The sequence below is a fragment of the Xiphias gladius genome, chromosome 10, assembly GCF_016859285.1.
Source record: "Xiphias gladius isolate SHS-SW01 ecotype Sanya breed wild chromosome 10, ASM1685928v1, whole genome shotgun sequence".
NCBI lineage: Eukaryota > Metazoa > Chordata > Actinopteri > Istiophoriformes > Xiphiidae > Xiphias > Xiphias gladius.
In genome coordinates this window covers 11,360,100-11,385,797 of record NC_053409.1, presented here as the reverse complement: position 1 = coordinate 11,385,797, position 25,698 = coordinate 11,360,100, and the positions used below count along the sequence as shown (strand labels likewise).

The window sequence follows — 25,698 nt, the reverse complement described above, 5'->3', positions numbered from 1 at the left end:
ATCTATTCATCCTATCTACTCCATTCATCTTAGGGAGTTTTAGCTTTGGTATCTCCTTCTTTGGAAACAATTTTGCATGTGTGTCCTACAATTTTCAATTGACTTTGTCCCTGAAATCAAGCAGATAAGACTGTATAGTATCTCCAAACAAAAAAGTCATACCTTGTCCAGATCGGGTTCTTCCAGTGCCAGAGCCAGGCCGTTGTTGTCCATCACTGATGAAGCAGCCACATCTAGAGGAGTGGAACCCCTCATAGCTGGTGAAGCTGCAATACAAAGCAAACACACAGGGTCAACTGCTTACGGTCTAGTCTAACTTATCTAATATCTCTAGACAACCAGCTTGTGTCTGTTCACGTTTCAACAAAATGGTGTACAAACAGCAGGGGGTGGTGTTTCCTCTTGTGGGAAATATTTACCTGTTTAAACTATTCAGTAACTCCATGTAAGCAGTGATCATAATCATTCAAATGTCAAATGATCATTAAAGTTTTTTTTTTTATGGATCAACACTGAAATGTTACACCATTGTTCTTCGAACTAAGATTGTTAGCCCCACAAAGGGCAGGATAAGGGACACGATATAAATATGAGTGCTTTCACATTAGGATTCAGTTGCTCCCGGGACCAGCTCGGTTTATTGTGTGATTTCAACTATATGCAATAAATCTAACTAAAATACATCAGACCAAGAGATTTCATTTTAGTATTTCTTTGATTAAAAGGTTTTGTTAAACGAGGTATAAAGCTGTGTGGTGGAGGGGCCAAGGCCTTCTCATCCCACGACACACTCCTCCCAAATATCACTAGCAGCGAATCTGCCAACAGCACGGTAATATTGATTGGTTAATGTGTTAAAGGAAAGATTCCTCTACCAATTTTCAACAGAAACTTTAGTCATATTAGGTTCCACAGGGGTAATGGGAACCAGTTTATGTAGCACGGTGCTTACCAACACATTATCTATAATATTATGGTTATATCTTGTATGCTTTTTAATAAGTATTAAAGCTTTTATTCTTAGATTTCACTTTTATTTTGGCTACAGTGTCCACTGTTTAACGAGAAATCTGTGTGTATGTGTGTGTGTGTGTGTGTGTGTGTGTGTGTGTGTGTGTGTGTGTGTGTGTGTGTGTGTGTGTGTGTGTGTGCGCGCCTTCATGACTGGGTGCATGTGTGTGTTCATCCAGGGGAGACGCTGTCTTAAGACTGTGGCAGTGTGATCTTCTAACAGAATGGTAGATGAGTCACTCTCTTTGCTGACAGACTTCTTGGGGCTCAGACCCACAGTTACACATATGCCCTCTAAGGTGTGAGGTTTTCTAAAACGGGTTTTGGTTGATTCCTTATTAGACTGTGTGGCCTTCATCCAGTAAAATGATGTAGTAGCTCAGCATCAGCATTCATCGGGCTAATCACCAAGTAGCATGACAGATAGCGAGACACAGAGAGCTGTACCCACCTAGACCCACGCTGCTGTTCTCCAGCAGGTAACTAAGGTGGTCAAACATGGCTTTCTGGTTCTGACGGCTGATCCGGCAGAAGTAGCACAGGAAGCGACAACAGCTGGCCACCATCTTTGGGAAGGCAATTTCCTGTGGGGTGGCACACACAGACTAAGTAGGGTCAAACATCTGACCTGGTTGTATTTTAAAACAAGAGAATTGTAGTAAGATCACAACCAAGACAGACGCTCACACATTTATGAACAGTGAAAACAAATATAACAAATTATGACTCAACAAAAAAAAAAACAGTAGTTTGATAACAAATGGTTTTGGAGAGGTTGTTGCTTTATTCTGGGGGGCTGAGTTTACTGTAATGACTTTCTCCAGGCTTGTTACTATAATTCCCCCGCATGTCTACTTTCCTAATTAGTGTCTAAAAGCCCTGACACCTAAACACGCTGCCAACCAGCCACATTCTGCCCTATTTTCCCCTCACCCCCAGACTCAGCCTGAGGAGAAAGTCCACGTACCTGGACCAAGTTTTCACGAACGCACATTCACCCTGCGACCACACTTCACAGGCAAATGATAACACACGACAAAACAGGACTAAAGCACAACTTTCTATTTAGTGAACGACATCATTTCTGGCGAGGTGGTGCAGGGAGTGTTGTGGGTGCCTCTGGAAGCAGAGATAAATATAGAGATAGATGTTATTAAACCTGGGATTTGTCTCCTCCGAGCACATTGACCATGACCTCCATGACAGTCTCGTGCATGCCCAGTATTCTCATTAGGTTCGGGTGCTGGTAGAACACCTTGTTGTTCATGATGTCGCTGGAGAGAAAAAAGACAGAAACAGAAAAACTTAACTAAGACAAAAAAATATATATGCATTGTTTCAATTTTTTTCAAACAATTTACTTTCTAATCTAAAATGAGGATTTTGGGGGAATCAAGAAAAGTTGGCCACAAATCTAGCGACCTACCCAAGTCCATCAATCATGAGCTTCTCCTCCTCTTTCCCCATGCGGACAGACAGCAGAGATCTGATCTGACCCAGTGAGGCAAGGAGGTTGATGGTGTCCTGCACCGAGGCGGCACTGATGGTGTAAGTCTTCCTCATGGCCCGGAGCAGTTCCCCGATGCTGTCATACTGCCTCCTCAGCAGGCTGAACATCTTACGGACGAGCTCTGGGTCCTGGATGTGACACTCCTGGGCCCAGCTTACCATCGTCTGAGAGATCAGTTCCTTCAGATTGGCTGGAAAGAAAGTTAGGTGAAGATGATTGACATTTCGCTTTTATTTTCCATTAAAAAAAAAGGGTTGTGGCTGTGGCTGGCTCCACTGTGTTCACTAGCTAGTTGCTAACTTTGTATTGCTGTCGTTTGGTGTTGGGCAAGTAGGGTACATCAGAACTTTGTCTCTGAACACAGCTGCCTTCTCCTGTTGGAGACGACGCCGATGAGAGCGGTGAAACACTAAAATCTCAGCTCTCAGTACCGCTGAGGGGAACTGCAGAGTTGGATATTAATTCTCTGTGTGTTCATCAATACGAATGAGCTTTTTCACATTGCATACAGTAATCTGATCAATTGTCAAAATAAAATATTGATTAGTACAGCTTTAACCTTTGAAAATACACCTTGGCACGGCTACTTTAGGTGTTTTTTGGTCTGTACCTGACTCAATCCTCACACAACCTTGACAAATTATACATCGCTTGAAAGCTCTAAGCAATGTCCTTATGGGCAAGTCTCGCCACTCGGCAGCCATCATGGCAACGGCCCTGGGCAGTTATTTAACACACATTGTTATTGTTTTTTACTTAAAAAGACCAGGCTCCGATCTAAATGAATGGAGAAAGAGCAATAACTTCACTTTCAATGGTCACCGGGACAAAAAAAACTGCATGTATAGAGTCACTAGTAAAATCTGATAAAAACTGCTCAAAAGGTTTGGTGTCTTCGCTACAAAATAAGGTCTACGCTTTTTTTCCCACAGGTTATACTTCTACTACAAATGCGCACAGTTTTGCTTGTGTCAGTGCAACAACATGCTTGGCTTTGTATGTTCCCCATCTGCCTGTTATGAGGCAGATGATTGAATTTCGGGGGGAAGGGGCAGAATATGTGTCATACAACCGTCATCACAGACTTCTCCATTCAAAATCCTTTAAGTGGTTTGTCTCTTCTCTTGTAACGTCATTGCTCTAAGCGTCCTGATTCTATCTCGGCAAAGTATTTTAGGATCCCCATGCTGATGACGCAGAATTGGTTCAGACTTGTGGCTATGGATACAAAGTGTTTTCCACACAAAAAGTACTACTACAGGCCTTATATTCCCTGTTCCCAAAGAAAAAAAAAAAATAGGGAATGCAAAAAAAACCAAAACAACAATCGTACATTTCTACCATGTTTGTGTGTCTGTAACTTTGGCTCCATATCTCTTATCTCACTCAGACTTTTGGGTTGTACAATTTAAACAGCGACCTTTCAAAGGAAACCTTTTTATTTTGGCTACATTATTTTTGGGCTAGTACACAAAAAATGGGGGTGTCTGTTTGGGGCTTAATATTATTTTAAACTATCCGCCTTCACTGTGCTGCTTTCAGAGATCATCATAACTGCATTATTAACCTAAAATTATAATGCAGATTAAAATAAAGAAAGCACAGCTGTGTGTGGATATGGAAATATTAATTATGAAGGGGATTGATTAACATAATACAGGCTTTTCTAATTTTAAACAATAAGATAAGATTTGCTTTTAAATGGCAGAGAAGGACTCGCCCTGGCAGTGAAGGGCTCACTGCATTGTCTTGTAATCATTACTGCATACCACTGGCCTTAGAGGAAAATATACTGAAACCTTCCTTCCATTAGCTGGGGTCACACCAACGCTGAGCAATCCTCCTCAAGGCACTTCCTTTCTTCTAATCTATACACACATTATCACACGCACCCAAACACAAAGCTCTGTTGGATTGATGTTAAAAGGGCCTCCAGTTGACTGGGTGCTCTCATTTTTACATAGCCAATGCTGGAACACTTCAAAAAAAAAGATGCAATTCAAACGCTGCATTCCCAAACTGGCTCAGTGATGCAAATAAGACCTTGAGCACAGAACAAAAAAAAAAAAAAGACAGACAGCTCATTCAGAGTGTTTCAGGTGGCTTCAGTCGAGCAAATAGGACTGTAGGCGTGTGTCAGCCACCTTGACAAGCCTCTGCTTCTAAAGGAGAGGCAATCATCTGTGTTTCAACAATGTCAGAGTTATTTTCTTCTATTCTGTGGAAAAGAAAACACAGTTTGCGAGCTCATTCATGACATTTTCGGTGGGGCGGAAAGAAAGCCCTGTTACATAAAGAACAAGGGAGGGGAAGTGGACGATGTATTAATAGTTTTGTACAGTGCGACATTCTGTTTCTGTGGTTAAACGGAGACATTGGTTTGGACAGCCCGTACGTAGGTTACCTTATGGCTTCATTAAAACCGGATCAATAGGTTGTGTGGGTGAGGGTGTGTGAGCATATTTGTGTCTGTTCATGGGGTATGAATACAAAAAGGACAGAAAGACATCAATTAAACAACTCTGAACCATGAAAGATGGAGCAATTTGCACACAATTGAATTCCTTAAAAGTATTGCAATTAGGTGACTGTGTTTTTAATGCCTCTGTGTCTATTTGGTTGATCGGATCTGTTGGTTTGTGAAAGACTATTTGACACCAGGCTGTCAATCAATGTAAGGGTGTGTGTGTGTTTTGTGTGATGGGCGGGGAGCAAGCAGAATGTCACAGTCAGCTGTAACCGATCCCGCCGCCGAGACTTGCGTGGGTGTCAGAGAAAGGGCAGAAGCACCAGCTTGCTCCAAAATGAGAGGTGACATTTCTTCCCCTCAGCCAACATGCTTCACAACACCTGATTCTCATTCTGTCACACTATCAAACACACTCAATCGCCCCCCCCCCTCGGTCTGTCTGTTTGGGTCTTGAATACAACGCCTCTAGCACTTTCCCTTCACCACACCCCAACAAACAAATCTGACCTGTCTAGAGTTACACTGATAGAGGCAAGCAGTTTTCATGGTTTGAGAGTTCATACACAAGCCCTGTGGTCTCTCTCTCTCTCTCTCTCTCACAGACACACACACACACGCACACCCACACACAGATTTCTTCAAGACCAGTGTGAGTATTAAATGCTTCTAGTGGATAAACTATTCATCAGATGATATGTGATATGTGAAATAATGGCAAAGGCGACGGCACCTTCTGTATCTTCAAGGTCTCACTGAGCAAGATGATGTGACAGGAGGAGGAGAAGTTACAGCTGGAGTAACAGGTCAGAATACATCATATCTTCTCCGCTCTAGCCAAACCCCTGGCTCCTGGCAAATCATCTTCTTAAGATAAGATTTTATTCCTGTGATAAGATTTTATTTTGATGTTCAAATTGTATATCAACTGTCACATACACATACTGCACCGAGAAAGAAAATACATCCAATCTAAACAAACTAAAACGAAACAAAAACTATATCAACTATACCAGGGGTTGTGCGGAGTTTTCTTATGAAGAAACAAATCTTGACATTCAGCTTTTCTCACCAAAAGGCATTGTGTGTATCCGTGATTTTGTATTTTCTTCCACATGTTCACATGCATGCGTGTGCGACCACCTTGTGAAAACACTGCTCCAGGTGCGTCCGGTGGTCTAATGGTTAAGGCGCTGTTGTGGAAGATTTTCTACAAAAGACTCTGAACTCAATTAAACACACAAAACACTGATGGGGGTCAAGTGACATATATTGTTACATTATAGGAGACAAACAAACCTCATCACAAGAAGTCAAAGGAGAGTCTCAAAATAGAGTCTTAAAATCATCTTTATAGTGTTTATCGAGACAAAGAACTTAGTCCCAATTGGTTATCTTTACTTCAACCCAAACACATCATCCAATAAGATAGAAACATATATAATGTTCATGCTCTGCCCATGCACTGGCAAGACCACATAACAGCAACGTCCATGGTTTGATTCCGGTCTGGGGGACCCTTTTTGGCTGTCATACCCCCCTCTCTCTGCTTTTGTTTCCTCCCTGTCTCTCTGTAGACTGTCAACTATCAAATAAAGGCAAAATGCCCAAAAAAAACCAAGCTCTAACACTTACTACCGAGATATATAATCAGAAAATCATTCACAGAATCATTTTAACAGATAAGAGAATTTGCTTGCAGAGATTTTATTCTCACTCTATTCTTCCATTCCCTTCCCTCGCTTTCTGACGCCTCCAGCTGTTACAGAAGTAGAAGCGATGCTCCCGGACTGCAGCTGCCACCACGAAGCAGTCCTCTAATCAATCAGCCCTTGCACAACACCCTGCAAAGACGACCAACACCATCACCCAAAGCACTCTCTTCAGGATAAAACACACACTCCTCTATTTTCATCTTGCCTTGCTCCTCGAAAATCAGTGCGTTCGTCTGGTACACTCCACGTCAGGGTCACACCAAATCGCAGTGGAGAGATTGATAGTTTAGCCCAAGTTTATCCGTCTGCAAATTGGCCACTTGTTGTTTCCGGCATCACTTTCAAGAATAGATAGGGATGGTATGTCAGTGGTAGGCTTTCTCTGAAGGGCTCTCAGAAGCAATAAAATATCCTGTTCCTGTCTCTATCTTAGCAACAAACGGCAGACACACGTGTCTTGGTTTATCGCCCGCACAGCGTAATTCTGAGGAAAGGTCATATATATGAGGAGACATAATGTAGGCCGCTAGATAAAACTCGAAACATCCAACTGTGAGCAGCAGCCCAGAATAACACACAGCTTTCTACACTGAAGGCCAACAGAACAAGGTAGAGTGTGTTTTTACGGTAATAATTAGCAATCAGCAATTTGATTGCTGATCCCTTACAGAGTGGTACTTGAGATGGAAAATTAGAAAGTACTTGTTCTGCATTTCTTCGGTTTTGGCCCCCCTCCATTGTTGTGCGCTGTGATTCAAATGGTTATTGTTCATGTGTGTGCACGCTCATGATTGTGTAGTTTTTCCCATATGTGTCTATGGACTTTATCAGGTGAAGGATTTGGTTTTATCAACAAAGTTTTTTCCTTTCTTTTCCCTCTTGTCTCCCAGAGCGGCTGACGGAAGATCTTCACTCTGCTCCAACCGACTCCATATTACCATAATGAAATTGAAAAGAAATTGAAATGGAAATGACTGCCACCCAGTGACTCAGTCCAGATGACACCGGCAGACGAATTGAGGCAAGACTGAGGGTGCTAGAGCTGCTTTTAATTCTCCCCTCCCTTTGAGTGAGGAGGGAGCTCGTGCAAAAAGAGGTGAAAGAGACTGTAAACAAGCAGAATGCACTGGGTTGTAAATGGATAACGTGAGTTCAGAGCTAGTGTTTTTACCGGAAAGAAACAAATGTTGTGAAAGCAGTTATAGAAAGAAATCACAACAACTTCAATGTCTTGGCAAGTTTTGGACATTTGGATTGTGAAGTGAAAAGCTTATGAAGAGAGCGTTCGCCAATCCCAGCTTGCTGCTGTTTTGGTCTGTTGCTACGGTTATAAGGCCATGATGGTTTGGTTTGGTGCTTTCTGAGTAGAATACGAATTTTGAGTAGAAATTAAATGTTAGTCATTAACATTTAAGCATTGAATTAAAAACATTGATTTCCTCACATGGTGCGGCTTGCTCCTTCTCTGTGGGCTCTTCTGCTTTGTGGGACTGGCCTTTGATCTTGTTTACCAGCATTAGGAGACGACCTTTAATAGATGTATCCTGCTCGTCTTGGTCTTCCTCCATAGGGATTCCTGTACCACACAAACAGATAGACACACTATATTCATGGAGAATATTAAAGCAATATCTCTGCCGAGCTTGGCTTCCCGTGGGGTTAGTCATGTCACGTGTATGATGCGAATGGGACATACAGCTTCTCCTGTTTTGAGGCAATTTTCAAGTTGTTTTTTTTAAAATGTTCTCTGTGTGGAGGGTACCATGACAGGTCGGCGCTGTGTGTGTGTGTGTCTGAAACTGCCATCAGATCGGTAGTTGGACAGTTCAATTATTTATCAAAACATCGAGAGGCACTGAACTATAACTCCTCTGGAGGCAGAGGAATTATAGTTCAGTGCCTCTCGAAAAAGAAAGCATTTCTGAGTGCAAGTACTAGTACAATTCAGCTGATGTTAACACAATGGAGGCTCAAGCAACTGCAGCAAAAAAGCACAATAGTTGTATATGTTCCATATTTTTCATTTGAAAAACACTGTAATTAACTTTAGAATCAATCGGAGCAATATAAGAATAATGTAATTATTAATGCATCTCACCACAGTGGAGCTGCAGCTGGTTGTGAAAATCGTAGAGTTCACCCTGGATGTCCGTTGGACACGGACAGTCCTCTCCCATACTGAAGGTCAGCAGCATGTTGATCTAGAATATGAACAAATATGAAATCACAGAAGTGTATAGACATACATAAGTAATGAAATGGTCTTTGTCTCACGACTGATAATTCTTCCTTTCTTTTGTTTCAAAAGCAATCTGAACACGGTGTGATGAGATTCAAAGAGAGAAAAAACAGCTGAAGTTGTACTCATAGACTGAAGGACACCATGACAAAGGTGAGCGTGCAAGTGCAACCTCCCTGCAGCAATGACACCACAGACAAGAACGTTGAACTCGCCTTGAGGCTTTGTCTGATACACACACACACACACACACACACACACACACACACACACACACACACACACACACACACACACACACACACACACACACACACACACACACACACACACACAAAACACGTGTTTGCTGTACTTGTTGTCATCACACACAAAGAGAGTGATTTCAGGAACTTTTGAAGCAAGGACCAGCTCTCATTCTTTGAGCAAAATTAGGGAATTCAGCATACAAAAACAAAAACTGAATCTAAGGAAGGGGAAAGAAATCAGCCATGTATGTGGAAAATTACAGAAGTTATGTAAAGAAGTATCTAGTTACATGCGTCATTTGAAGCAGCGGGGCCTGCAGGCTTTCTTTGTGGTCAGTCATTTTAGATTAATGTGTACTTTACTGTGAGACTCATCAGTTCTGAATGATGCACAGTTCCTAGCATTTACCCTCTGTGGCTGACACGCACCTTTATGTCACATGAGCATCAACAAAGTCACACGGCAGATGTGAGCTTTGTCAGCATCACATGAACGGAGGTACGACTTTTTCTTAAACCGCCGAGGTAAAGATGTCATGGCGGAGCAGTAAGTTAGTGAAAAGTGGTGTTACATTCCACCCAGTTTGCATCAGCAGAAGTAGATTATTATTATTATTATTTAATACATAAGAGAGTGAGTGATGTGGTTTTCATGACAGTGTGGAGCAGGCAGTGTAGATGCCATGACATGGGTGTCATTTGGGCAGCGTTGTCATCTTAGATTAGATCAGTGGTTTGCAAACTTTTTCAAACCACGACACCCCTTCAAAGTGATTATGTCACATATGACATACTGTATAGAATATATACAGTATATTTATATATTAATAAATATATGTATATATTGATATATATAATATCAATATTATATTAAATATTAAAGGCCTATTCTCCTTCAAAAAATATGTCAGCTGTTTTAGTTTTCTGTGCATTTCTGCAAATAAATTGAACACTAAACAGTGAATAAAAATTAAAGGCCCTGCACACCCGTGATACACCCACGCAGGTGATTTCAGTTGTGTTGGACGATTAGAGCTCTGCTCAGGAGCGTGTGGGAGTATGCAGACTGTGTTTGATTGACATCTTCCTAACCTTCCAGTTAGCTTCGGTGCACCTGCAGCATAGAATTATGGGGTTTTTTTTCCATTCCGTTTTAAAAGAAAATTAGCTTGAATTTAATGTATTTAAGGGCAGAAGACACACGTGGCATCATGCACTGATTTGAATTGCTTAACCTATATGAGGACATTGATGTTTATTGATGTTTGAAAATAGAACATGACATAAAATCCATATCGTACAACATAAAAATGTAGTTAATGTAAATGTCGCCTGGATTTTTGAGGTGGTTAAACATTTTAAAAAATGTATTGTAAATGTACATTGAAAAAAAATGGAAACAAATCTTGGAGCATCCACTGTGGGAACCACTAGCATTTCAGTAGCCAGTAGCACTGACTAGGTGGTGACCTGAAACTCACTCGTGTAAATCAGTGTTTCCGACCATTTTTAATCCCTTAAAGCGGTGACTATCACCTCATCTCACCTGTTCTTGCGGAGGTGATCTGAACTCTTTGGTCTTCTTTGCAGTTACAGCGGCTGACATGTTGAGGGCCAGCATCAGCTCGTTGTAGCGGAACTTCTGGTTGTACTGCAGCTTTGACACGAAGCTGTCAGAAAAGGACACGATGGCCTCGATGCGGTGCTTCAGCTCACAGTCGCAGAAATAGTGAAGCAGCTCGCACATCTGGGGAGCAGACGAGGGGAGGAGACCAACAGCAAATGGTGTTGCATCACTGTTGCATGCCTAGATGCAGCTATTACGAGCAAGTCTGCTAGGGATACATAGAAACAGTCTTATGGCTTCATATTACCTCATTTATTAAAGCGACATTTTTACCCAAGAGATCATTTGTTCAATACCAAGACAGAGCCGTTTCATGTTTGACTGACTTCTGAATAGGTCTATTATAGTGGAGCAGTTATGGAGCATGTGATTGAGAGCACAGCTGTGTTAGTCTTTAGTGAGTGAAGTGGCACTAGACGAAGATGTTCATTGATTTTACATGTTTTGGTGATATACCTTCAGTGCTTTACATTAAGGTTTAACACATTTAAGGTATTGCTGGATCTTTTCATGTGTGTTCATTATTACCTGTCGTTTGACAGGCTCGGGCAGCCTCTTCTCCAGCAGTCCTTTCATTGGCTGCTTAGCCTCCTTGGCTGCCTCCTCTTCTCCAGCTTCCACCGCCTTCTCCTCTGCCCCTGTAAGTCCCTCTTTGTCTGTGGCCCCCGTGGCTCCCTCCTCATGTGTCTCTCTGAACACATTTGGGTCAATGAGCAGTAGGATCTGATAAACATCCTCACTCCCTAATACGCCCATAGTCAGCAAGGTGCTAATGAGCCTCAGGATTGGCACAAACTGGTACTCCACACCTCCTCCCACAGGGTCTCGGATGTGGTGCCCTCCACCTTGAACAGCCTCTGTCAACATTGAAATTGCTTTCTCCTTCAGTGCATCCAGTGGGATTTGGGGACTATACAGATGCTGCTCCCGTTTGGTGCAGATGAAACAGGGCGGGGCAAAGTTGAGGCGCGGTTTGAGCGAGGTGCTAAGCCCCACCCCCGGCGGGAGGTGCTTTTTGGAAGCATCAGAAAAGAGACGAATGGAGCGCGTCTCAGCCGTGACGGGGATGATGAACTCGTCTTTCATCATGAGTCGTGCCTCTTTGGCAGTCTCAATGTGGATGCTGATCAGGACATTGTAGAAGCCCTCACGCAACATGCCTGACAGGTACTGATTGTCGATGGTGTATAAGAGCTGAGACTGGTCCAGGTGGCTGCAGAGGGCATGGGCCACGCGGGTGTTTCCCAGAGCACAGAGGGCACAGTAGAGCTTCAGGGTGTGGTAGTGGAACTTCCTCATGTCCTTCTGCTCAGACAGCTCCATGATGTCGACACACCTTTGGAAGGAAAGTAGACAGTGTTTTAAAATACAGTTTAATGTTATTATTTAACCTACAGAAGCTTGACAGGTGTTGGTTACTAGACAGGATAGTAAAACATACTGTTACAAGCACTGTCATGACGAAAACCATTTCTGTTTAGCTTTGTGCATGACAAAGTACCTCACATTGCAATCACAATAGACCTTGCCATACTGGTGTGTAAGGATTTTTTTCACTATTTTATAACCTCTTTAATATCTTTTGATTAATCAATGGCTAATTTAATATCAGAAAATAGTGAAAAATACCTGTCTCAAATATCCAAAATATTCAGATTACAAAGATGTAAATCAGAAAAAAAAGGTTTCACTTTTTGGCATTTTTATGTGAAAAATTAACAAAAATTAACTGGTCAAAGCTGGAGTTATTGTTATCAGTTTTCTGTGGATCAGATAATCAACAGATCATTTCCGCTGTATGTGCGTTCTTGTTTGTACCTGTTCTCCTCAGGTATGTGTACAGCCAACATCTGCAGGGGCTCCACACACTGGACCACCCAGCCATGTCTCTCATTGACCCTGGCTGTTTCCACCTTCAGAAAGGAGTTGGGCATGCGGCTCCAAAGCACTGCATTGATGGTCTGGACATCTAGACGGGGCGGACACTGTGGCACCGGATTCTTATGTTCACTCTTAAAGATGGCTGATGACAGAGGCATGGCATTCTGGATAGGACAAACAAACACGGATGGATGGAGTGATCACAGGAATATCAGAGTTATTCAATGCCAAACAAGCGGGTAAAAAAGCTCTGCATACTCACTTTCTGTACTTGTAGGAGTTCTGCCTCCTTCTTGTACATTGTTATGATACTATAGACCAACATACATGCAACGCGCCTGTTGTAATGGAGCAATTGGGGGACTCTACCTTTATTTTAGCCAGCTCAAACTGGAAGAGGTTCGGGCTGGTGGGTCGCACAAACGCAGCAGGGAAGAGCTTGGTGTTCGGTTCCACCTGGAGCAGAAAAAAGACTAGCAAGTTAATAAAAAAAGGTCCAGACAGGAAGCACACATCAAAAGCTTGAGCAGGATCGAGAGAGCAAGACTTGTGGAAAGCAGCTTAATTATGTGTCATGAAACCACACTACTTAGAGTGTGTGTTTGTGTGTTTGTGTGTGTGTGTGCGTGTGTGCGTGTGTGTGTGTGTGTGTGTGATGTCGGCTTGTGTGTATGCATGATCTTTCAAGCTTGTTGGCTGGCGGGATGACTCAGCACTGGGTGAAGCCTTCCAGAATTTCAGTGAGGGGAACATAAGAAGATTATACCCTCCGAAAGATTTATCTCACATGGTACAACTGAACAGGCAAATTCTAAGTCTGAAATTCGACAATACAGACGTCACTGCTCTGTTTGGAAAATATGCAAACACAGAAGATGACTTATTCTCAAGGTCAACAGAATAAACCACAGAAGGACTGACAGTTAGACAGGTAGTGATTGTGATATGACTGATTGGTGGATGGAAGTACACAGTAAATGAACAAGTGGTGGAAGGTACAAATGAACGGTGAGGTAGCAAAATAACAAGCAAGTTTAAAAGTAAAACTGCATATCCTGCAAGTCCTTACAAAGCAACTGTTACTGCTACAAAGTCTAAAAACTCCCTGAAATTAATTCAAGATATTAAAAAGGATTAAAATATCTTAAATACAGTTATTGGAGGTCTATTGGAGAAGTTTCTTTCTGCTGCATGTGCAGTGTTACAGAACATGGTTATTCACATAAATATGCACTACGCTGTGTCTAGTTTGCTAAAAAAAAAATTGGCTTTATGACTATTAGACTTACTATCGTCTTCTTAAACATTAGAATCTTGATTTGAGCTATACTTAGTCAGACATAATCAGATTTTGCCAGATTTATTCCTTTAGTTTATACAACATACGCATTCAGTACCTGGTAGGATGTGGATATCTCTTTGCCATTGACAGTGAATGTTACCAGGCCGGTTGCCAGGTCTATCAGACAGCCAATCTCCAAGTCCACGTTGCTGCGACTGGAGGTGTGAGCAGCATTGGTCACATCCCCACCCCACACCATGTAGCAGTTACTCCTCTTCACACTATCGGAGTGCAAATATAAGCCATTAATCATGTCTTCTCATACTTTACGGCTGAGCAGACATAAGCTACACACAGATTGCTGCATTTCGTTCAAAGAAAAGAAGAAGCATGTTGCAAAGGTTTCCCAGAAATGGTTCTACCTCTCATGGACTCGTCCTCGCTCGTCACCCAGGGTTACAGTCACCGTTCGGTTTTTTGTGAGGTTGAAATTGTTGCTATAGTAATGGTAGTCAGGGGTTACCCATCCAACCCACACACCGGCAGGGTCCTGACCAGCAAAGACCCTCACTGAATAATAGTACTGTAATGACACATATCAGAGTTAGGCAATATTGTACGTGCTGCAAATTAAATGTATTCAACCAACAAAAAATTAGTCAGTACCATAGTGATGCTGCTGTAGTCCACTCGTCTGCTTTCATCACTGTGCCTCACAGACCTCAATGGATACCTTTTAAGGATATAGTTATAAATGGCATCAGAAACCACAATTAGCAAGTGATTATTATAAACAATACTGTTCAAGTACATCTAGTTGATAGATATTGATAAATATACATTGAGTGTTCTGCATGAACCTTGACTACAGGGTGTTGAGGGTGTGGCCCATTTTTGCATCTCGTAAGGTTAAGAGTTTTTTTGCAATTCTGATCTGATTGGCCGAGTAATGTTCGAAGCCATTATAAAATGTCTGATAAAAAAAACACCTTTGACCAGATAAAGTTTATTTCAAATCGAACACACTAAGTAAAACTCATCTTGAATGATCCACTAAATGTCAAGATTTTTTATTATTTTGGATCAATGAACAAAGCAAAATAAAAACATGATGCAAAAAAAGCAGCTCGGAGTTGCTTGCAGCTTAGCTTAAATCCATGAGTTTGGGGAGGTGAGCACCTGTGTTTGACTTTAAGGGTATCTTCCTCATGCACTCCATTCATGTCTACAACTGGACTGGACTTGAAGAAGGGGTGGAACTCTACAGGCATGCTGAGACGACAAAACACCATGTCAGCATTACTGTTCTGGGTGCCAAACGTCTTGTGGGTGACTTTAAGACACGGGGGGCTGTCGATGGTGCCATCAATCCTGGTTACCTGAAAAGAGTTGAGAAAGTCTTTGTATTCATCCAATCACCAATTTTGTCACTGCAAAAAATAAGCGTTTCTCTGCTTTTGCTCTTACTGCGATGTGATTATGGTCCCTCGGCACATTGACAAAAGTAGGCAGACGCTTGCTGAACCACATGGTGACCTCTCTGTTCATGTTGACAGCGAAGGGTTCAAACCCTTCCTGAAGGCCACACATGGTGTAGTACTTGAAGGTGCTAGCATCTTTGCCCAGATTCATACGACCCACCTGAGCCAGCCCAAGACTACACACTGGAATGAACCCTGAAGGACAGCCAGAGGAAGTAAAGGAGGGAGAGGGAAGAGGAGAGAGAGAGAGAATAAAAAGCCTCTAAGAACACAGGCAGCAGGAAGGGAGGGAAAATCAATCCAGCTTTTGCAAAAAAGCAGTTTACAAGTGCCACATTAAATAAGGGTGATTTCGTTACAGGGAGCCACTTATACTTCACTTATGTCCCCAGCATGGTCGTTCCAGGTTAACGCTCCCTGCCCTGCATGTGAAGGCTTTATCTGAAGATGAGTGGGGGAGGTCGAGGACATATGACCAACAACTCTTTCTCCAATCACCTTATCAGTCAGATACTCCCTGACCTTCAGCTTCTATAACTGGCTCTGTAACCACACGCATCGTATCCACATTTACACACACACACACACGAACACTTTCTCACCATCCTCAGTTTCAAAGTCAGTGAAGCAGAGTTCAGAGCCCTTGGTGGTGATGAGGATCTCTCCATTAAGGGTAAAGATCATGGACTTGTCCTCCATGTTGATCATACAGCCCACCACGTCCCCAGCATGCCAGCACCGCCCGAACAAACGGCTGCCCATGTTCAGACAATGGCCCTATATGCATATAAGCACACATAAGACCCTCAGAAATAGATTATAGCATATAGACAACCAAAAATGGCCAATATAACATGTAATTGAATCAAAATATTTATTCTTAACATCAGTTACTGTTTTTTAAAACCCATGGGGTTCCACTCATTTCAGTCTCATCTGTTTCATGAAGTTCAAGAAGTATTTAAATAAAGGGATAAGACAAGTCAGCTCGACAGTATAAAGAAAATGACACTGGATTCAACATCAGTGCAGCCCTCCAGAGTTCTCAGAAAAATGCAACTGTAGTGTAGTGCAGTGCGAATGAATATTAAGAATTTAGTTAGGTTAGGTTGGATATAGCGTACCCTGTACCCATCAAAGACGAAAGCAAGCTCATCTGTTCCAAGTTCCACATCTGGCTTACATCCAGGTCTGGCCCAACCCACTCTCATGTCTCCTCCCGTCACAGCTTCAAATTCAAAGTACCACTTCCCTGTCTTCACCGAGTATGTCCTCTCTACTCTGAAGAAGCGGATCTTATCGATGCTGAGCCGCTCAGCCACTTGTCCTACAGGGTGGAAAGAATAGCCACAGTGTCAGAGTGTGGATCGCTGCTTCAGAACCATCAGAATCCCCTCCAACAAATAAGAAAACTAATAACGGAACCATTGATTTCAAAGACTTGGTGAGGTTTAAGGCAATTGTTTTATACTCTTTTTCAATGTAGCCTGAAAGAGGCTGGGAGGCAGATATCTGGACTGGGAAATTAAGTCACACTTGTCAGGACATAATGTTTTTCTTTGTAACAAGCATTTTATCTAATTTTACTACTGTATAATTTGAACATCTGTGATTTTTGAAAGGCATACATCCATGAGTCAAACTCACCGCCTTCCTGGTCCGAGGGCTCAATGTTGTATCCATAGCCAATCAGAGTGCGGATAGCCTCCCGCAGGCTGTCCCTATTCGACTTCTTGGTGCGCTCATCGAGCAGAACATAGGGAACCAGGCGAGGGTTACGCTTACTCTTCAGATCCTGCAGGGAGAGGAGGCAGTCCGAGAACATTTTATGCAGCAAACCCACCCCTCCCCCAACTATTCCTGCTTATTTCATTAATTGTAGGCAAGCTAAAGGGGAGCCAGCTCAGTCGTACAACTGTTGTGTTTTGCTACGACTGTGCTGTCAATCCCAGTAATTGAGAAATTAATTGGCCATTTATTGCCATTGGGCTATGGCTGCTCATCACTTTCCCCTAGGTTTCCTGTGTCATTTCCCATTTCGAAGTACTCCCAGTGGAGGCCAAGGTGAAAACATGGAGATATCATATTAGTAGTAGCAGTTAATTTGAAATCCTGCTTTGCTCATTAAGATCACAGGCTGTTTGTTTAGTCTGGCATAACAGCTTTCTCATTACTAAAGGGCTTAATGGAAAACCTTGTGACATTTTTACGACCTTTGATCTACAAACAGTAAAAACACCAGCTTTAAAGTGTTTCCCAAGGGTAACGTTTTGCCAATGATTGTTTAATCAGTAAACTATATTGCAATTAATATATAATATATTATATATATATCTATATATATATATCTATATATATATCTATATATATATATCTATATATATATATATATACAGTTAAAAGGTCACATCAAGTGTTAACATAAATTATAATGTACGTACATTGCCTTAAGAAATTTTTTTTGGGTAGATGCTAAAGTGTTTTACTGTGCAAACTGACAAGTGCATATTGGTGGGTGTAACATAAGCCATATTGGATAATGTTTCCCAGCAGGGACAAATGGAAAAATGGTTTACACAAACATTATTCAAGTACTTTCTAAATGGTACATTATTTTCACTTTACTCTAAGCTTTCTCTTGCTTTCAGGGACCAGCATTCAAATAGAAAGCCTCTTTTTTCCCACATTATTTCCAAAATAAGGCAAAATGGATGAGCCTCTTACTCACCTAATGTAGCAAGAGTTATTGTACTTGGTGATATTTTGCAAAATTCATCACATCATTTCTTTATCTATGTAGTAAATTAAGACTTTTAAGTAAAAAGCATCAACTTTTGTTCCAATACCAACTACACTGGGACTGCTCAGGTCGTATCATAAACTTGTTTGGTTTTTAAAAGATTTATTTCTTATTTAATTGAAATATCTTGTTTTAATGGGGGCGCAGCATTGGAAAATGTATCATTTCAGGACACTGTGTCCGATCCATGGCAAGACTGGCAAAAATGCACCAAAAACCTGAGTAACTCGCCTAAAGTCTATACAGTTTTAGCTTTTGTGCGTTCAACAGATGAGAAGGAACACGCTCTATCCGATGTGTTCTGTACAATATGTTCTGTGGCTTGTTGCCCTTTATTGCAGAATATCTTGCTGCGCATTGCATAATGACTTATAGCTCGGATATGTTAGACTGAACAAACTGTCTGACGTGTGCACTGTTAAGGTATAGACTGCGTGGGAGGTAAATTAATGACCCATGAAGGAGAAACTGAGTACATTAAAAAGACAAAACCAAAGCTGGATGGAAATTTTGCCTCTTTTTCTTTATATATTAAGAGAATAGCTTGTTTCTATAATTGTATTTAAAACTAAGGCTTAGACCTTAAAAAGCATGTTGGGAGATTTTTTTTAGACAAAATAATTGTTTTGGTCCCAACATACTGTACATGTATACACCAGTGTACCTGCTGAATGCCGTAGGTCCATCCCTGTTTGATACGGTCCTTGGCCCACACATTGTGTGCATTCTCTGCCAGTTTGTCCACCAGCAGCTCCTGACCCGGAGTCAGTTTTATGTCAGACAGATCCAGAGGGGATGGCTTATATCCATTAGACATCATGTAGCTACAGGAAAATATTAAAGGAAAAAAAAAAAATTCCCTCAGTTATGGCTGTAACACAGGGTAAATCCACCAGAACTAGTTGACCCACATTATGATTTACATATAGTATGTTAACAGTACATTTTTTCCCATGGTGCTGGACGTTTTCTGATGATCATTGACTGGGTTTACACACCTTTTGATGTATCATTTCATAGTTGCTCTTACTGTAGATAGCCTGGTGCATTATATGTTTAGCTCATTTCAATGAGCTATGTTTAGATTCGAAATGTGCATACTGGTGAAATTTATACAATAAATATAAGCATGCACTCTTACTTCTTAGGGAGTTTTATCTTTTTGAGGGAGTCCTCAGCATTTGGATTCACCTGAACCACACGACACCCCAATGCCAGCAGGGTCCTGTGGGGGAAAACAACATACAGTTCAGAATGTGCTTAAACCATACCTTGACATTACTTTTGATTTGACATTGTACACATAGATCTAACAGTAGCAACAGAAGGGCTGGGAGCAGTGATGGGTTAAATTGTGCATGTCCTAATCTGTCAGGAGAAAAAGGCCAAAGAATACCCAGAGGAATGAACTGGGTGTGAAGTGCTTTTGATAGATTTTCTTCACACCTTGTGAGAGGACAAAGTGGCGGTAAAAATTAGTTTGATGTGGCCCAGAAACGCATCAGTGTCACCCAGATGTGTCTTCCGCAGCAGCAGATCAAGATTAATCACAGCAAATGTCAACGTTCTCCTTTATCATTTAGAGAGCATTTATGTAAACCACTTGTAATAGGTCTCACTGGGACTGCAACGAGCAGAACCAAATGTTGTGCAGAGCACTGACAAGTGAAAAACGACCACAGACTGGGAGAAAGACTTGTTTGGTGGTGCAACAATGAAAATGGAAATGGGAATTTTCTAGACTAAAAAAAAAGTGAGGAACCTACCTGACCACAGGCATGACTGTATTTATTGTTATCGTAAAGAAAATATAATATAACCCTTCCAAAAAATGTTTACTTCATCATTTTGTCCTTGACTCTTCCAGTTGGGCAGAATGAAAAGGATGCTGCTCTACACCCCACAGGTGGGTCTTCATAGAATCATTACTAGGTTTCTGCGAGGAACAAAGTATTGAGTGATACACACAGATGCGGGAGGCATGTGGAAATAAAATAGTGTCAGAAGTATTGTAACTGTGTATCACCATGTCTGAATGTGTGAAAACGTTTTGTTTGAATACATTCAAATTATAAACAGCTACAATACTTTTGACCCTTTTTTGTTTCCATATCGCTGCTGCTACTGCGGTTCAGAACGTGCACGTCAAACATCAACACTGTGCACTTTCTCCATTGACATAATAACGTATTCCATGAGAGCTGAGTTCACTGAGCTGAGTGACCTACTTTAGTCTTAACTAGGATTTATACTATATCTGCCTCTAATGATGTATGTGATGCTCCTAATTAATGCTCATAAACAACTGTTTAAACCAAACAAAACAACTTGTCTGTAATTAATTTGTTTGCTTCTGCATTTGACTCCTTCCCACACTCTCTTTCTTCTTTTTTTCAAACACAGAAGTATATGCTGTGGAGAAAATCAATCTATGAGGCTCGACATACTTCAGAGTTTCTGTTGACATCTGTAGATTGTAGTTCTTTTCTGTTTCTGGTAGCTTGGAGAAATCCACGAGGCATGGATGCTGCCGCTTATTATCATCCCTTATCTGTGAGACAGAGAACAGTCACAGAAATAATATTTCAACTTTCCTCCGTAGCCTCCAACATTGCTCTTCCATAGCTCCATATGTATGTGCACCATGTTAGAAAGTTTACTAAATATATGCATATGAAATTCACAGCCTCGTAAATCAATGTCATTGTGAACTAACAAGGGAATGGGAATGTGGTCTGAGCAGAGGGTGCTACTGGTTGCAGTGGTAAGACAGTCTACTCTAGTGAATATGTAATGAAAGAGGAACAAGGGAGCATGTTTTCTTAGAGAAGACAGAGAGGTGTACAACTGGAAGACCAAGTGAGAGGTGTAATACCTCTCTCAAGGCTGCACTTTATGCCAATTAATCCCTTGGCAATGCTGCTTAGAGGAGGCGGCATGGCAATGGTGGATGTTTATCAAAAAAACATGCAGGGCTATGTACAGATATGCAGCTGTGTGTGTGTGTGTGTGTGTGTGTGTGGGGGGGGGGGGGGTCCAATGAACACCAGCCAGCTCTTTTGTGAATAGTACAAGAGCTCTGTGGGAAATCTCTTCTCTGGCAGTTCTTCCTCTTACATAATTATATTTGTGGAACAAACAACAAATGAAAAAGGTATTTATATGCAACCAGGACTAAATAACAGAGAATACTTTGTTTATTCCCTCTGCCGTAGAACATCTACTGTCAATGCTGCTGTAATTAAACACAGATACAGAGCACAGAGTAATTTGCAGTGGAACCACATCCACTATTTACACATTTAATACTATGTGTGCCATGGCTAGCTCTTGACAGTTATTACCACTATTTGACAGATTGTCAGTGCTCCAACCCCCGCACCTTACGTAAAGAAAACTTCTTGACAATAAATGTTAAGGTCCAGATTTGAATTCATTAAACAGGTCTCACACTTTACAGATATCTTCATGCTAAATTAAAGATTCTGCTGAGGAGCTGGACAAAGTGAAGGCCTGTATAAAAGCTGGCGGTATTAGTGAGGGTGGGAGGATTCTCATATGTGTGTTTGTATTATAGACATAAGAGCTGTGCTCATATTGTTGTTTGAGTTGTTATCTGTTCCTCCAAGGGCAAATCAGGTCGCTTTGGCATTATCCTTTAGCTAATATACAATAAACCAAGAAAAGTCATCACTGAGTCTTTTCTAGACAAAAATTATCAATACTTTTCTCTATATAAATTGCACTATATTGGGAAATACACTACTTAGCTTTCTTACCGAGAGTTATGTCCCTCATGTCTGTCCGTTAAGTACAGTATACGGCGCTGGAGCCAGGAGATGGTTAGCTTAGCTTAGCATAAAGACCGAAAGCAGGAGAAACAGCTAGCCTGGCTCTGTCCAAAGTAAAAAAAAACAAAAACCCTCTGTATGCGGTTTCTTTAATCTGTAAATAAACAGAAACTTCCTGGAGTTTTGGTTCCCTGGAGTGTCTGCTGGCTTTACTTTTGAACTTTGGAAAGAGCCAGGCCAGCTGTTTCCCTCTGCTTCTGGTCTTTATGCTAAGATAAACTGACCGTCTCCTGCCTCTACCTCCGTAGTTAGCGCACAGACTGATAGTTACTGGGCCCAGCCAAGAAATAGTCTGGTATAACGCCTTCCGTAAAACCAATGAATTTAATTTTTTATGGCTTCAGCCGCATCAGAAAAGATATGACCTGAGACTTATGTAAAAATGTAAAAACACAGTTCGCGGTTTGAATTTTGAAGGTGGGCTGTCTTTGGTTTTACATTTGGATGAAGGATTACGTCTTTAAAAATCGGTATGACACCCCATTAACTTTTCTTTCTAAACTAAATGCAGACAATTAAAATACAGGCCTTCCTCTTGGTCTATTGCTGCGCGCACTGAAATTGCCAAAACATCCTGTTCTGCCCCTTGGGCGAAACAATACCTTGTAATTCATGACTTACTGTATACTAAAACACAAACACAATGACTCTGCTACCTACAAACAAACTGGAATGAAGCATCTAAATGAGTGGTATGAAAAGCACTGAACATGGAAAATGAGTGTTCTTTCCACTTACCCTCTTTTTGGTGTGAACCGCAAATTATAAAAGAGAAAGCAAGATGACGTACAGGCTTTTGTGATGGTTAAATTCTAACACTGCTAACGACTAATGCATTTCAAGCTGGTTTTTAACTTAAATTTGTTTAGAAAATGTGTATTTGTGATGTTTATTTCTCCACAAACATGGCAAAATGTATGGATTATGCTTTTTACATTTCGATCCAGAGTGATGATCTTGTTATAAGTAAAGGAACAATCTGCATATTTCTCACCTTGCCATATGACCAGCCCAGCTCAATCTTATTCATGCCCCACAATTCGTGAATGTTCTCAGCCAGCTTGTCCCGAACCTTCTCCAAATGAGGTGGCATCACAATCTGAGGAAAGAGGTAAAGTATGAATCCGAACGAAAAGTTAAGTTACCAAAGCGTTCGTGTCAGTAATCACCACTCTTCTCTACTCCTGTTAGCTTACCTGGCTGGTTTCAACGGGTGTGGGGATGAAGGAGGCCTGTGACATGAACTGGGTGGTGCCCAGCAGATCTCTGACTCCGTCCACATCCCTCTTGTACTCTTTCACTGGCTCCACCTTCATCTTCTCTTTCGGCAGCAGAGCCTCATAACAGGGAGCATAACTTGATGGAGGCAGGAATTTAAAGTCGCCATGTCGACCACCCAACAGGAAACGCACCCTGACAAGATAAAATGTTGGTCATCTGTTGTCTTACTCTATTATTCCACACACACAGAATGCAGGAGGAAAAAAGTTAATTAATGGGGGGAGGGAAATGTGTGTAAATATAAATGATATATTTAATCATAAGTGATAATCAGACAGCTATTAATGAAAGAAGCAGCGAATGAAAAGAAAACCAACCATGCGGCTAAAAGGAACTACTTTTCCTCCTCTTAATCCACTTCAATCAGTTCCAGCCTCTGCTCTAACAGGGACAAGTTTAGCTCTGAGACTGAAAAAACGTCTCAAGCCATCACTGTGAAGAGACTCTCCTGAGGCGGCCCAAAATAGCTACTCAAGTAGTAGTGGTGACGCAACCAGGCCCATTCTTACTGCAGCCCTCAATTATTGAGCAGCGAAGATGTGTGGCTGTCATTTTCTCGCACATTTATATCTCCACAGAGATGACCACCCTGTTCACTGGGTCAGTTTCGAGCACAAGCTCGGAGGTGTCAAAGCCCACACAAAAGTGGTTATGAGGTGGCACTGTCCACATGAAATACTGAGCGTTAACTCTGAAAATCCTAAATTCCAAGAGACGTGTGAAATACAGGCAGATAGGAAAAAGATACTGAGTAAAATTGTGTGGGGTAAAGTAAATAAAGTGCAGCAAATAACAATGTGAATGAACATGTTCTATGTATTGTAAATCTCAGAATGGACATGCTACAAAAGTAAACTTCTCTAATGACTGTATTTAAGGTATTGTAATACTTGTTAAGATCTTAGGTTTATTTCAAGATCTTTTTTGACCAATATGATGGGGTAATTTTGCATGTGATTTTGCCTATTCACCAATTAATCAATTCAATTAAAGTAGCCTTTATACATTACATCTTCGTCTAGTAATTTATGTTGTGGAATTGAGCTGTGTAAATTACATATGTCTAGTTGGGATACTTCCACTGTGTTATTTTGGACTGTTGTAGAATGAGGTTTAGCATAGTTACTATCTAATTATTCAAAGAATAATCCATGGTGCTGCTGTGTAATATTTAAGTGGCTCATTCATGCCCCCTTGCCTCAGGGTAATCTTAGTTGCTATCTGTTGTTGTTTTATGGGGACAGTTGAGAGTGTAACAGTTAAAAAAGAGTAGAGTCAAGAGTGTCATGTGAACCCCGAGAGAGTGAAGATGGGTGAATTACTGTCGTCTAGGCATCGGTTAAATAATGTTACCCAAAAATAAACCACGACTGGAGCACGCTACTCATCAAGAATTCAGGGTTATGTAAAGTGCTTACTTGGTTTCTTGACATGTGAAAACAAGCCTCTTGTGATTCCATGGGTATTGTAGGAGGCATATAATTGTCTTCATATTTCTATGCCAACAGTGGATTTAGCAGTGACAAGGACTGCAGTACAAGGGAAGTGGAAATACCAAAGCAGGAGGATAAAGTGAGAGGAGAAATGAAGTGCAGAATGACACTTGAGCACCATCTTTCACCTCTGGATCTGTGACTCCAAACTTAAAAACCTATCGTTGGAGAGAGCTTTGACACACTTCTTTAGGAGAATCAAGAGCTCTTGAAGCTTTGCCTACAGTGGATGAGTAATGCACACTGCTTATAAAAATCTATTCTGTAAGTCATATATACTGCAGGAGAACAATGAGGCTATTAAACGTGCAATAGTTTGTAGAACAGAAGATGTGAAAGTGATAGCAAAGAGGGGAAAGCAATGCACAGCTGTAATCCTTTTTTCTTTCGCCATCCCCATCTAAATGAAAACAAACACCAAACAGGCAAACAAGATGAACCCAGGGCATTTTCAGAATGTTTGGGGGGAAAAAAGTGACATGTCGCTTTAACACCTCTGACGAAACTTCTCTTTCTACTCCACACACTCTATCAGGTATGGTATTACTTTTTGAGAATTCATTTTCATCAGGCAGTGAGAAATGAATTCACTCTCTGAGAGCTTACACGACCAAATGAAATCGGACCAGTCTCTTGGCGTCAAGTGTCTCTGAGCTTCAAAGAGTGAAAGTTGTTAATGCAAAATGCTGCTTTGCTCTACAAAGCCAGAGTCAATCATGGAATCATGGATCATGGGAAAACTGCTGGAGCCTGAAATTCCATTTTAAAGTCTTGTCAATCACACTATCCGTGGTCACCATGGCAACGGAGAA

The 25,698-nt window shown here is 41.3% G+C and overlaps 1 protein-coding gene across 1 annotated transcript in view; it reads right to left on the bottom strand.

Moving 5' to 3' along the window:
• The window catches only part of LOC120795452 (ryanodine receptor 3-like), a 108,483-nt gene that overhangs the window by 34,830 nt on the left and 47,955 nt on the right, over positions 1-25,698 (bottom strand). The window contains exons 20-42 of the mRNA XM_040137394.1: positions 23,309-23,525; positions 23,107-23,211; positions 20,709-20,812; positions 19,403-19,486; positions 18,926-19,085; positions 17,109-17,256; positions 16,586-16,788; positions 16,064-16,238; positions 15,448-15,656; positions 15,160-15,359; positions 14,647-14,713; positions 14,403-14,563; positions 14,096-14,261; positions 13,068-13,154; positions 12,636-12,862; positions 11,346-12,153; positions 10,737-10,937; positions 8,802-8,904; positions 8,148-8,279; positions 2,438-2,711; positions 2,171-2,285; positions 1,463-1,595; positions 163-266 (exon numbers count right to left, since the gene is read on the bottom strand). Coding sequence (XP_039993328.1) covers positions 163-266; positions 1,463-1,595; positions 2,171-2,285; positions 2,438-2,711; positions 8,148-8,279; positions 8,802-8,904; positions 10,737-10,937; positions 11,346-12,153; positions 12,636-12,862; positions 13,068-13,154; positions 14,096-14,261; positions 14,403-14,563; positions 14,647-14,713; positions 15,160-15,359; positions 15,448-15,656; positions 16,064-16,238; positions 16,586-16,788; positions 17,109-17,256; positions 18,926-19,085; positions 19,403-19,486; positions 20,709-20,812; positions 23,107-23,211; positions 23,309-23,525 — 4,183 coding nt within the window. The remainder of the gene's footprint in view (positions 1-162; positions 267-1,462; positions 1,596-2,170; positions 2,286-2,437; positions 2,712-8,147; positions 8,280-8,801; positions 8,905-10,736; positions 10,938-11,345; positions 12,154-12,635; positions 12,863-13,067; positions 13,155-14,095; positions 14,262-14,402; positions 14,564-14,646; positions 14,714-15,159; positions 15,360-15,447; positions 15,657-16,063; positions 16,239-16,585; positions 16,789-17,108; positions 17,257-18,925; positions 19,086-19,402; positions 19,487-20,708; positions 20,813-23,106; positions 23,212-23,308; positions 23,526-25,698) is intronic.